The sequence below is a fragment of the Rhipicephalus microplus genome, chromosome 1, assembly GCF_043290135.1.
Source record: "Rhipicephalus microplus isolate Deutch F79 chromosome 1, USDA_Rmic, whole genome shotgun sequence".
In the NCBI taxonomy this organism is placed as follows: domain Eukaryota; kingdom Metazoa; phylum Arthropoda; class Arachnida; order Ixodida; family Ixodidae; genus Rhipicephalus; species Rhipicephalus microplus.
Genome location: NC_134700.1, coordinates 296,190,308 through 296,202,380, shown reverse-complemented (window position 1 = coordinate 296,202,380; position 12,073 = coordinate 296,190,308). Strand labels below are relative to the sequence as shown.

Sequence of the window (12,073 nt, the reverse complement as noted above, 5' to 3'; positions counted from 1 at the left end):
CCACATTACTTTAAAGTTTACTTTAAATGAACCGACGATTGCCCAGAACATGAAATGAGGGATGGAAAGATTGTCCCTTATAGTGACTCAAACCAACCCTATTTGGTTTGAGAAGTGGAGGTAATTTCTTTATTTCTTCAATGAAAATCACGAAAATAGACTTTGGTGCCACTTGATGGCAGAAACTTCAATTATTCAAGCTGCCATATCACGTCACCATAAAGTAATGTACGTGAGCGACAATTTTCCTGTTAGTATTGAAAGATTCTTTGCATCTTTATAGCAAAAGAAGCAGACAATAATTTTATGGAGCTTTAGTTTATTTATATGGGTATACTCCATAAAAATGTACTTTATAATCCTGCGTTAGTAGTGCGCCATAAAGTGGCGCTGCCTTCGCATGACGTAACGATGGTGTGCTCGTCAGAGCGTCTTGAGAAACTTTTATACGTGCTCGTGAAACCATGCACGCAGTTTCCAGATTGCTTAGAATTTGGAGTGACACGCTTTTACCCACAGTTTGTCTAAGAAATGACGAGCAGTGACGTTTTCGGAGACTTGATTTGGCTCGTGTGTCGCGAGAGTGAAGACGGCGGGACAAGCCACCCATGACACGGGCGCATCAACCTTGGGCGAAGGCACACGCAACGCGCTACAAATACAGGGACGCTGTACAAAGCCACATCGTCTCCTTGTAATGGTTTCTCATCTTGAAAAATAGCTGTAAAGCTCAGAATACCCGTGGTTAAGCATAGTAACAGGAACTCCGGCGAAAGAAGACAGTGACAGCATGCACAAGTCGCTAGAAAGGCTTCAGGCAACGCTATCAATTCTCAGCGTTGCTGGACAGAAAGGCACGTCGGTGTTCAAAGCCTTTCAAATAAAAAAAAAGATACTGCTCATAAAGTAACTACTTGTTTTCGGGACTAACTACTGCAGCTTCAAACACTGCGAAGGGTAAGCTTTTGGTCCCACCGGAACAAATCGGCACATCGTATACGTACAGTGGGAATTGATGAATGCGAAACACGAACGAGGAAGGTTGGTATGTAGGTACCTTTAAAATCTGCACACCGCTACGAGGTGGACGTAAACTATGCCGTGCATGTCATCCATGTCAATATTGTCATGTTTGGACGTGCGATTTACCTTCGTCGTCTATTCGCGTAACGTGATGCCAAATTTGGTATATGTGAAGTAAGCGAAAAGGCCACGCATGCATCATGAGGGAACGTACGTTACCTATACGTTACGCCCCGGTTCATGACAGCGATAAGCACTCACAGTGATCACCGTTTTTGTGGCCGATAGCAAAATGTGTCCATCGTAAAGTCACCACCATCGTTGCGGCCCTGTCGAGACAGCACAATGGGGCAAATGCTATGGTCGTTCGTACGTGCAATGTTAGGCAGCACTAAAATCTTCGTGCGCACAGCCGCGTGAGCGGGTTGTTCACGTGGTATTTTTTGTATTTTGGGGCATTTGTAATTAGCGGAAAAGCACAATTATTTATCAGATTTAAAGTTCAAAAGTGTCCAATAAGACGTTTTACAAACCGATCTACAACTTTCTCATTGAAGTTTGTTATCCGTCTAAATTCCTTCAAATGTTATAAAAATGCAATTGAAAATATTTTAAAACACAAATAACGCCAGGCCTGCGCGGAAGGCACAGCACAATCACAACGAAAGCTAGAAGAGTGGCCTTTCGGAGCTTTTCAAAACACTCATTGGGTAACTATTGCAAACCCACTTACTTGATACCCACTAGGGCATTGTTAATGAATTTTTTCGGGTAGTAGGCCGGCATTCATTGTGCTATTTTGGGTTATTCTTTTGAAAAGCGTCGTATCCGCTAAACATTTTCAAGGAATTTTGCGCCAATTGTCCATGCAGTGGCTGACGACGATAAGGAATTATGGCTGAAGTGGGTATGCGCCACAGTTAATAGGGGAACAAAAACAAGCTTTTGTGATGGGTTAGACCATTGAACGACCCACCCGTAATGATATCCGCATTGTGCGACGACTGGTTGTTTTTTCGCTGTTTTAAAACACATTATAAGGCGTATTAACGCGGTTGCTCCTCGACATCAAGCCTGCCTAAGGCAAGCTTCCCAACAAGTTCCAAGCACCGGTGTGGCTCAGTCGTAGAATACTGGGCTGCACCCAGCGGTCCCACGTTCGAGCTCACTGTGTCATTGGTCCTAGTCGTTTTTTTTTTTCTAATTTTGCGCGATGTGGTTTCGGACACCAGGGGTGGCGGCAGAGGACAATTGCGCGATACCCGAGTTGTGATCTCATAACAGCTTTCGCTGTAAAAAAAAAAAAATAAGACTAACTTCAGGCAACTGTCAGTCACATGTATTTAGTTTGCGTCGTAACTGCGTGTGTGGGCATGTTTTTAAACTCTGGCTAAAGTTAGCCGGGGCACCCTGTATAGTACTCTAAACCATCCAACACTTTATTGCGATAGCGTTAAAAAGCTCGTTTTGCAGAAATTCCTGTGTCGGCGTCGGTGTTGACATCAACGTTGCTGGTTGTGAGCGAAAAATCATCATCTTATGCTTGACAAAAAAATCGAGAACGACGCAAATAAAGTATACAAACAATAAAAAATCCTGCAGCAGAGTGGAAACCGAACCAGGGTTGTTTGGGTTCAAGTGGAGATCAAACCCGGATAGTCTGCGTGGCAAGTCCACACGTCCACGCTTCTGCTTGTGAAAACAGTGAAAAGATCTTCCTCTGCTTCAAAAGTCAGTGAAAGTAGTTTTCATGCTTCACAAACACATGCATCCCGTATACATGCTTCACAATGCAACAAGAAATTTTGCAGTAATAATGCATGGTATACAAGTGTCCATTGCAAACGGGCGTCAGAATATGTGATTATCATAAGGGCTCCGTGGTTGAAAGCGGTACCCCACTACAAAAGGCACGCACGCTACTGCACCTATTCTCTTTAGGCCACGTAGTGGGTGCATAGCAAATTCTAAAAGGTTTCATGCATTATGTGTTTCCAACAATACCCACTAGGAACAGGATGTCGCTATCACGTTCAAACCCTAAAGGCGAAGCTTTAGGGTCCCCTAACATTTTTGTATGCATTCGACATCCACATTTTCGCTGTTTCCCTCTTATTCTTAAACGTAATGGTGCAATATTGGAGTAATTCACAATTTAAACTTCTTGAGTCAGATCATGCAAAGAAAATGTGAAGCTTAAGAGCAGGGGCGTTGCCAGGATATTTTTTTTGGGGGGGGGGACCAACGACAACTTTGTTCTTTCAGGGAGGCAAGAAGGCACAGAAATTATGCGTTGTGTTTGACTATGCCTGTTCCTGGAGAGGGGGGGGGGGGCAAAGGAAAGGTAGGCGAGAATTTTTGGGGCTCCAGGTCATCCGCACCCTCCAATGGCGCCCCTGGTTATAGGAAACTTTTGAAATATTCAACTGGTGAACAAAAACACATAATGCTGAAAGCTGGCACTGTCTCCCTATTCTGTATATGTCTTTGTTCATAAGCAGAATGTTTCATGGCTTTCACAGCACCACCTAGCCCAGCTTTAAGCGCTTATAAAGGATGAGAAGAGGGCCTAGCACAGTATGCTTTGCATAATAGCAATGTGGATGGCAGCTCACAGAAGAAAACACGAACAAGAACGAAGAGAGCACAGATAGGTTCGTGCTCTCTTCCTTCTTGTTCGTATTTATTTTTTTTTTGGGGGGGGGGGGTCGAAATGTTATCTAGCATGCACTACCAACCAGCCTAACGCTACATTCTTCTGAGGTATGCGAGCACGTGGTGGGATATAGAAATGAGAGGAAGGAAGGGAAAATGCCCAATAGTTCCACTGCTTCCTCAGGCTTCGCAACACTATTGCACAGCTGCAACATTTATTTTGTTCTAGGTATGAAGAAAAAGCGAAGGTTAATTTGTGTATGCAGCCGTGATGCGGGCAATGGTTCGGGAACCTGATAATTGACATATTACAGGAATTGTTCTTATTTCACGTGGTGTACGCAAGAAAATATAACACCAATAAGAGCATATTTTGGATGTGACGTCATGGTACAGGCTCAGTCTGCATCCACCATTTAGCACATAGACCAATCCAATCTTCATTCCTATACAACCAGGATTGGTTACGCGTCAGGTTCGCTAAACGCTCTATATGCCCTACAGGAGCACACGCACGCGCGGTCCAGAACGCCTAATGAACGGTTATCCGAAACTAGAGGCCGACTGGTTTGGAGCACGAGTAACTCGCTTCCGCTGCTGCTGCTGGGTGACCTATGCCCAGCCGACACCACTCGCCCTATGAGCGACGCTTCGAGGTCACAAGCCCACTTCGATCCACTGGGAGTCCGCACGCAGGATGAGGGAGGGGGTGCCACCGCTTTTGCTCCGCGAACAGCTGTGGGCAACAAGCACATCCATTGGGAATGACCGCTCGCCTCTCGAAGGAGAACAGTTAGCCGCACCGTTGCCTAGACGCAAACAAACTGCTCGTGCACGCTCAAGAGGACGAGGGAACGGCAGTCCTTCTCGGCTAGTTCCGCTGGGACGACGGCCACGGCGTTCCCGCCGACCCTCGCCACAACGCCAGCCCCGAGGCAAAACCTGTTCGGCAACTGCATCGACGTCGTTGCGTTGGAAAAGCGCTTGCGAGCGCGCGTACCCGTCACGTGCGACTCCTTCCCTCTTTCAGCGACGTCGTTCCCGCCAGCTACCTGCCTGCTTACCTCCTCCGCCGCCAAAGAGATGCCGAGGCTCTTCTCGTGGCCCGGGAGTTGTCCTCATTCCGGGCTGGTGTTCGTACGAGAGCGCGCCAGCGTGCCCACCCACACACGCGCGTGCACGGCGGAGAGAGAAATGCAGCGCGCTTCACGGTTCCTGGTCCCGCCGCGCGACACACGCGCTTCGTGAGTGCCTGGTTCGACGTCCACGTACCGCCTGTGCGCGGTAACCTTCGCAAGAGTGAAAACTGCCACTGGGCTGAGTTGTCTGCATACGCAAATATGTCACGGTGCGGTGTACGTGAAGGTCTGGAGCGCGCGTGTTGAACTCTAGAAAGGAAAGTCTTTGCTCCTGTGAAACGTCCGGTCGACGCAAGGCGCGCGCGGAACAGAGTCACGTCATTGGTGAGCTCGCGTTGCCTCCCCTTGCACTTGTTTTTCTGTCTCGGCAGAAAGTCTGTGCTGTGGAAGACGTCGGAGGCGCCTACCGGCTGCGTGACATTCCCTAGTGTCCTGGCAGGTGTTGGTAAAAGTAGTGCGACCGTTTCGCCTGCGTCCTCTTATATTTCGATATTCCAAGGTCGCGAAACTTCAGTCAGCTCCACGCCATTACGACGCTGAGACTACGCCCTCATCCAATAGAAAACTTTATTAGGGCACCTTCGATCGCATCACTCTACTCTGAAGCCTCGCACGCGTATCTTGTGTTGTGCAAACTGTCTGCAAGTGAGTGCCTGTGTACCAAGACTCGTTGATGATACTCAGGACAGTGCTCTGATATCCGTGGGTGGGCTTCTGAGCGACGCGACTCGCGAGTGAGTTCAGCCGACTAGGAGCCAGAAGTGTTGTGGCTTGTAGACGTCAACCATGTCTCGTAAACTACAGAAGTTCCTGGTCCTCTTGGACAACGAAACCCTGCTATATTTTCCCGGTTCCTTCCTATCGGGAAAAGTTGTGGTGGAGCTTGATGAAGAAATAGCTGTCACAGGTGGGTAGTTTATCTTTGTGTTTTTCTCTATGTTTCTTTTTCTGTTTCTCTGTGTTTTGTGTTAGAGGACACCGAAAGAGCACTTCTTCCCAGTTGTACCTGAACTTGGCCGCACCTTTTTTTTTCGCTTGCCGTCGATGTCTGTCAAGTGGGCAATGGCGCATTCGAAATTTTTGTTTGTTCTAATAGGACATTGCGAATGCTCACAGACCACACTTTATGGACGCTGATTATCCCACGACTTCCTAATAACCCTTTTCATAACGAAATCATCACATAATTTTGCCTACATGTTCCTCAAACCAACGTTGACTCAAACTACTGCTATTTTCACCCTACGTCAATGTAGCGACAAAACGTTAGTGACGTGTCATTCAGGTATTTTATTTCAACCAAGTGTGCGTGTTTTGCAATTGCAGAGCTAGTCAGTTCCCAGGTTGGGTAAACAGCACGCCTCTCAAAGCGGCTTCGCATTTGCTCAAAGTATTTATTTTATTTTATTATCACTTATAGCTGAATATTCTTTTGGTATGTCCAAAGTGGAACAAGTGTCAAACTGGTTAAATTATTTAAATATTGGAGTGCGTGCTGTATCTGTTCTTATTTTTGATGAGACTTGAACACTACAACGACATATTCAGTTCGTCACACAGATATATTATTGTTAACCCCGACTCTACACTTCTAAAAGACCATACAATTTCTGCAAAATGTTTTAGAGAAGATGAGGTTGTCATACGGGAATTACTTCGTCAATTTCGTTTACACGTGTTCACCTCGTGTGTTCTACGGATTGCTAGGGAAAAAAAAAAAACAGCTGGGATTTCACGTTCGCGTGTACTCACAGAGACACACTCGTATTAGGCAATTATGGGTTACCCATTATCAGTACCGCCGACCATCTAAATCCAAATTTCGAACAACTCCACGTTACTGAGCGTTTTTGCACAAGCGAGCTGAATCCCACGCAAGCACCTAGTAAGTATGCTTCGGGGAGACACCGCGTAGCCTCCCTGCCTGTGCCGTACATGGAGGTGCGGAATGTCGGCAGGAGAGAAGGCGGCGCGCCCACCTCGCGCGGTCGTGTCATGTCACCAGCATGCGACGTCTCGAAGGTTTATGTAATGAGGGGAGTCACGATTTCGCTTATATTTCGTGCCGTATTTGAACAGCAAGACCTTGCTTTTCGAAGAAATCGCAGCAACCCTTACAAGTAAGAATAAAAAATGAAAAATGCTTGGAGACACCCAGTATAGCCTAAATGTTTTTTTTTCGGTGCCTGATGCGGCATTTTTAGACGGGAACTTGCGTTCACATGAGCGTTGCTTTTCGTGAGACCATTTGAGCAGTGATAGGTAAGAGTCGTGCTTATTCTAGTGTACCAACACATCATCACGTTATTTTGGTGTTTTACAAGAGTTCTGAGAAGTTGGAAGTCAACCTATGACTGTGTTGCATGCCCCTCCCTTGAAACGTAAAGCTGTCTACATAAATCAGACGAACCATACTACACGATTCTGTAGAAGAGGTTTAAACTCGGCTAAAACATGGTACGTATTTATTAATCATGCTGACACATTTACGTTTGGAGTATTACGCGTTATTTGGCGAAGCACAGGTATACAGACCCATCAAACACACTTCCGCTATTCCGCATCTGTATACAGTATAACAACAAAGCTTTAACAATACTGGTGCCTTAGAAATAAATAACATAGCCATATCAACTGTTAAGATAAATTTATAACTAAGACTTTACGATATGTTCGGGAGTTATGTACTCTGGCGATATCGAGTGCTTGAGATCTACTGTTCTTAAATATGAGGATTAAAAGCGAGCAAGAGAGAAATGGTTTTAAAAAAATTATCTCTTTCCGAAGGCTGCTTTACAGATTGATTACACATTTTGAATGCAAAAGAAAAAGAAAGGTATGACATCCAGTTCGAAGTACGATAACGAGAGTAAAAGCTATCGTGCACGTTTCGAGGGCCAATACAGGCCACTTAACAAGGATGCACATTGCGGGCCAATTGAAACACGTTGATCACACTGAACATGTAGCTGTGTCCTTGTCGACTTCTTTCCAGCTCTTTCGGAAGCGCTTTCAGGTAATTATCGCTCAGTGCCGATATTTTCGAATGCAAATCGCTTATTCATGAGAAAACGTATGTCGCTGCAAGGGTATTGAGTACCCTGTGCACTTTGTGGTACACCAGGCAGAGTGAAATAGATTGTCATACGAGGTGCTAAAGAGTGCCGCAGAACGAAAACGCTGGAACGAAGTGAGACACGTGCCATACGTACACTCGGCAGCCCTCCCTTCTTTGTTCTTGCATTTTGTTCAGTGTTGTTAAACTTAAAAACAGGCTTACTGTAAACCAACCACTCAAGTGTTCATCTCACTTCAAGTTAAAAAAAGCCATACGACATAGATAAAGCATAGGACTTTAGATTGCAGTGCTCTTGACATTACGTATGCGTAAATCTGCTTCCTATTTTTTTATATATGAAGAAAAAATAGACGATCATATACTGCCCCATAGGCCTATAGGCAGCGAGGTATTTGCGCCTTTTTCTTCTGTTAATTTTTTCACGCCGTCTGTTAAACTTTCATAGATAATCCATGAGTGATTGTACTTCTAGCAATCACCGGCATAGTTTTTAGTGTACGCCTTCTTCTGAGCATCTATCTTTCCCAATTAGGAGTGCCACTGTGAGTACGGTCGTTGGTTTCTCTAAAAGGGGCACATCTTGTTCCAAACGTCATCTTCTTCATGCAAGAGTCCAGTCTGTTGCTGCCACTATGAAGCATTCGGCGGTCGGAGGGAAGGGGGAGGGGGGGGCGACTGAGGCTGTCTCAGCGGTGTAATTAATGCATGTGGACCAGCTCTTACATGTCGTCGCAGTCCGGCTTTAACTATTAAAGTGTTTGTACAAACGCTGTTCGAACACGAATAAAAAAGCACAAACACACCGATAGTACGCAACCAACTAGCCTCCTACTCAGGCCCTTTTATAGTGTCTGACTGTGCGAACAATTGAACAGTGTATAAAGACGAACGCGTGTATTTATCGCATAGTTCTGACGTCTCAATGCATGGCTATTCCTTCATGGGGTATTTTTTTTTCTATGGCAACCAGCACTATTGATATGCCAATAGTTGGAATTCCCTGAAATGCTCTTCCATGAACAATCCTAACTCAATAACATCAAATACGGCGTCCTGACTCCTGGCGTACCAGGAGTAAGCAGAGAGTACAGGGTAGATGTGGTTAGTGTTAAGAATACGAAATTCGTCAGTTCATTGAGGAACTCGTCCTGCAGGGGTGAAAAGATGAAAGGGGTCCTGGAGATGGGACTTGGAGGAGATATACGCCGCTGCTTGCCACTGTAACATTTAGTCCTTACAGAACAAACAGCTAAAGATTTCGCTTCACTTTGCTAGTTGATTTATCCCCGTCACTGCGCCTTGCCTCAGGCGCCATTCGCGATGCTCGAACGAGTGCTGTAGTGGGCTGACCAAGAAAATTTAACGCCGGCAAGAATAAGCAGATGCTTTCTTGGAACCGACCCTGTGTGCTTTCATATGTGCCGTCGCAGAGCTGGCCGCCGCCAGCTTTCGCCGCACGCTGCCCACAGTTCCGCCACACGCCGCCGCCCTCGCGGCTGCCCGCGCTTGGGTGACGCGACGCAAGGTCGGCCCGATACTTTTGGTCATGCGCTCGCTCAGAGCCGGCATCACGCATGGGTGGAGACCGCCCCCGTCCTTCTTGCAGGGCAGACGCCACGCTTCCGACCGCCTCCAAATACACCCGCCGACTCCACGTTCGATGAACGCTTACACGCATCGCAGGTGGCATCTCTTTCTCGAAAGGAGGCCACAAATTTGAAGGAGAATCAACAAAGAATCGAGATTCCAGGAATTTGGAGGAAACATTCTATCCCAGAAATCTAGGGGACGAAGCTTGTAAACAGTTCTGTTGTCGTCGAGTAATCATATACAGAGCAGCCAAGCGGCGTTAAGGGACAATATAGATAAATGCTGACGATGTCCCAGACTACGTGCTTCTAGAATATCAGCATGTTACCTTGAGCTTGGGCTTAGTAATTCAAGCGCGCAGAAATAAATAGCGGGTCGTTGGCGCGCCCACCTTGAAATTTCCGGACCATCTCCTGTCGACTTTACGAATTTCGACCTCGTCTGCTCGGTGGTTCTTAGACGTTCAACGCAGATGCAAGGCAATGCCGTCTTACGGGTTCTTCGAACCGACATGTTGTCTTCTGGCGTTGTGAGCACACAGACTCTGTTGAGTGGGAAATGCGGCAAACATGACAATCATGGGATCAGGTGGCCGAGAATGGCAAGCACGCTGCAGCGTGCTTGCCATTTTCGGCCACCGTGCAGAAGGTGTGTACATGTACACACCTTCTGCACGGGACGGGATCGATGCCTCCTCAAAAAGAGCGTTGTGGGCGTTGTTCGGAGAAATGCCGTGTGGCTGTTTACCAGAAACGAGGTATTTAAATGCTTGCCTCATCAAATCAATCACGTCTTACTGAAGGAGAATGGCGAGTTGAGCAAGTTGGTGGATGTTCATCGTAGAATATTTTGCAGTGCCATTAACGGCGTAGAATTCGGACAGAGAAAGGACATAGCACTGAACTCACAACTGAAATTTATTCGAAAAACGAAAGAACATATATAAAAAACAATGACTCATGAAAACTGTGCGCATGTGTTGCAACAAAACATGATTCATGTCTTGTCTAACAAATAGTTATAATCTTCCTCTTGAAGAGTGATAGATGGGTGATTATGCACTTGTTATTGGATCTAATGAAAAAGCATAGGCTATTTCACGCGCGTGGTGACCAACATGTCTATAATTGATAGTTGTCTTCCACAAGCGGGGCACACATCCCCATGATCTACAATGAGCTGCCAAATAAGACGTGATTGCAGCACCTAATAGCGTCAGCTCATGTCCTCATAAGCGCACGTTTATGCACCACCCAGTCTGGCCTACGTGTTCGCAGCCGCAAGACAGGAAGTGCATAAACTGCGCCAGTAGCACAGGGCACATATTCGTGGACATGATTATATAGAGACACACTTGTTCCCTTTCTCTTGCTGCTGACACAGCACTCTATCCACCAAGGCACACACATCACCCACTTGATTACGTGCTGAGAACAACACGTATATACCATAACGAGCACCAATGTTTTTCAAATCATGCGCGGTTGTATGGAATACCTGCATGCCTTTTTTTCTTGCTAACGTCTGGGGCACTAGAGTCACTGCGATGAAAATTCCTGAGCTTTGTTATAGGTTTTCCGGACTCGGAGCAAATCACGTCCCACAGAAAGCCAGCACTTGCAAGGCGAGCAACCTGTGTATCAAATGCATGCGCCATAAGGTGCTTGCATGGCTTCTGAAGAGCGGCACCCAGCGCAGTTGACGCGAAGCCCGTCTTTACGGTATTTCAGTGGCCAGAATCGAAATTGAAGATCGGCTTCATGGATCTAAGTTCGTATTGCCAACAAACGGGATTTTTGACTAAATCCAGTCTTTAATCGAGGGACATCAAGCGCATTGTTTTCGTAGCTCCGAAGTGAAATGCAGAGCTATCATTTGGTCTTTAATTTGTACTGGAGACTAAAATTTACTCTGTACTGGTTCTTAATATTATGAAGGCTTTAAGGAATATGGGATGGGTCTAATGTCATGTCTTGTGTAACACACAAGACGTGAATCACGTCGTGCTGCAACACATGTGCACTTGCGCACAGTTGTCATGAGACATTGTTTCTTATATATGTTCTTTCAATTTCGAAATAAATTTCAGCTGCGAGTTTAGCGCTGGGCGCCTTCTCTAACCGTATTTTGAACTATTGCGCTGTAAAATATTCTACGATGGACAGCCAAACCTTGACAGTTTATTAATAATAATAATAACACGTTGAGAAAACGTTAGCATACAAGGACATATCGTTGAAACCCACTGTTAAAGCAAGTTGACCCTTAACATTGCAAGACAGTAGGTACCGAAAGCCTATTGCTAATATGCATACTCGGGAAACATTGTGTGCTTCGCCAGCTACGGAAACGTGGTGATTTCGACCCATCGGCTCAGCCTTTGTGTAATGTGCCATTTGAGTGGTCTGTATTGCTCACGAATTGTTCGGTCAAGGAGGGTTTTAGTTTCTGGTGTACACTCACATTCATTTAATGAAAACTGAAAAGTATGAAGCGTTGACCTGTGCCATAAGAAAGAACAAACGAAGGTTTCCTGACAGCTCCGTGAAGCAAGGTTCTGTGATGCGACTTTCACAGCCAGCATTAT

At 46.0% G+C, this 12,073-nt stretch overlaps 2 protein-coding genes across 3 annotated transcripts in view; one reads left to right on the top strand and one right to left on the bottom strand.

Annotated features, from left to right (window-relative positions):
• LOC119159449 (uncharacterized) overlaps positions 1–12,073 on the bottom strand; it is a 116,340-nt gene that overhangs the window by 85,266 nt on the left and 19,001 nt on the right. The gene's annotated exons all lie outside the window — the stretch shown is intronic.
• Positions 4,741–12,073, top strand: part of Vdup1 (arrestin family protein Vdup1) — a 40,619-nt gene continuing 33,286 nt past the window's right edge. Inside the window, exon 1 of the mRNA XM_037412206.2 lies at positions 4,741–5,724. Coding sequence (XP_037268103.2) covers positions 5,604–5,724 — 121 coding nt within the window. The 5' untranslated portion in view covers positions 4,741–5,603. The remainder of the gene's footprint in view (positions 5,725–12,073) is intronic.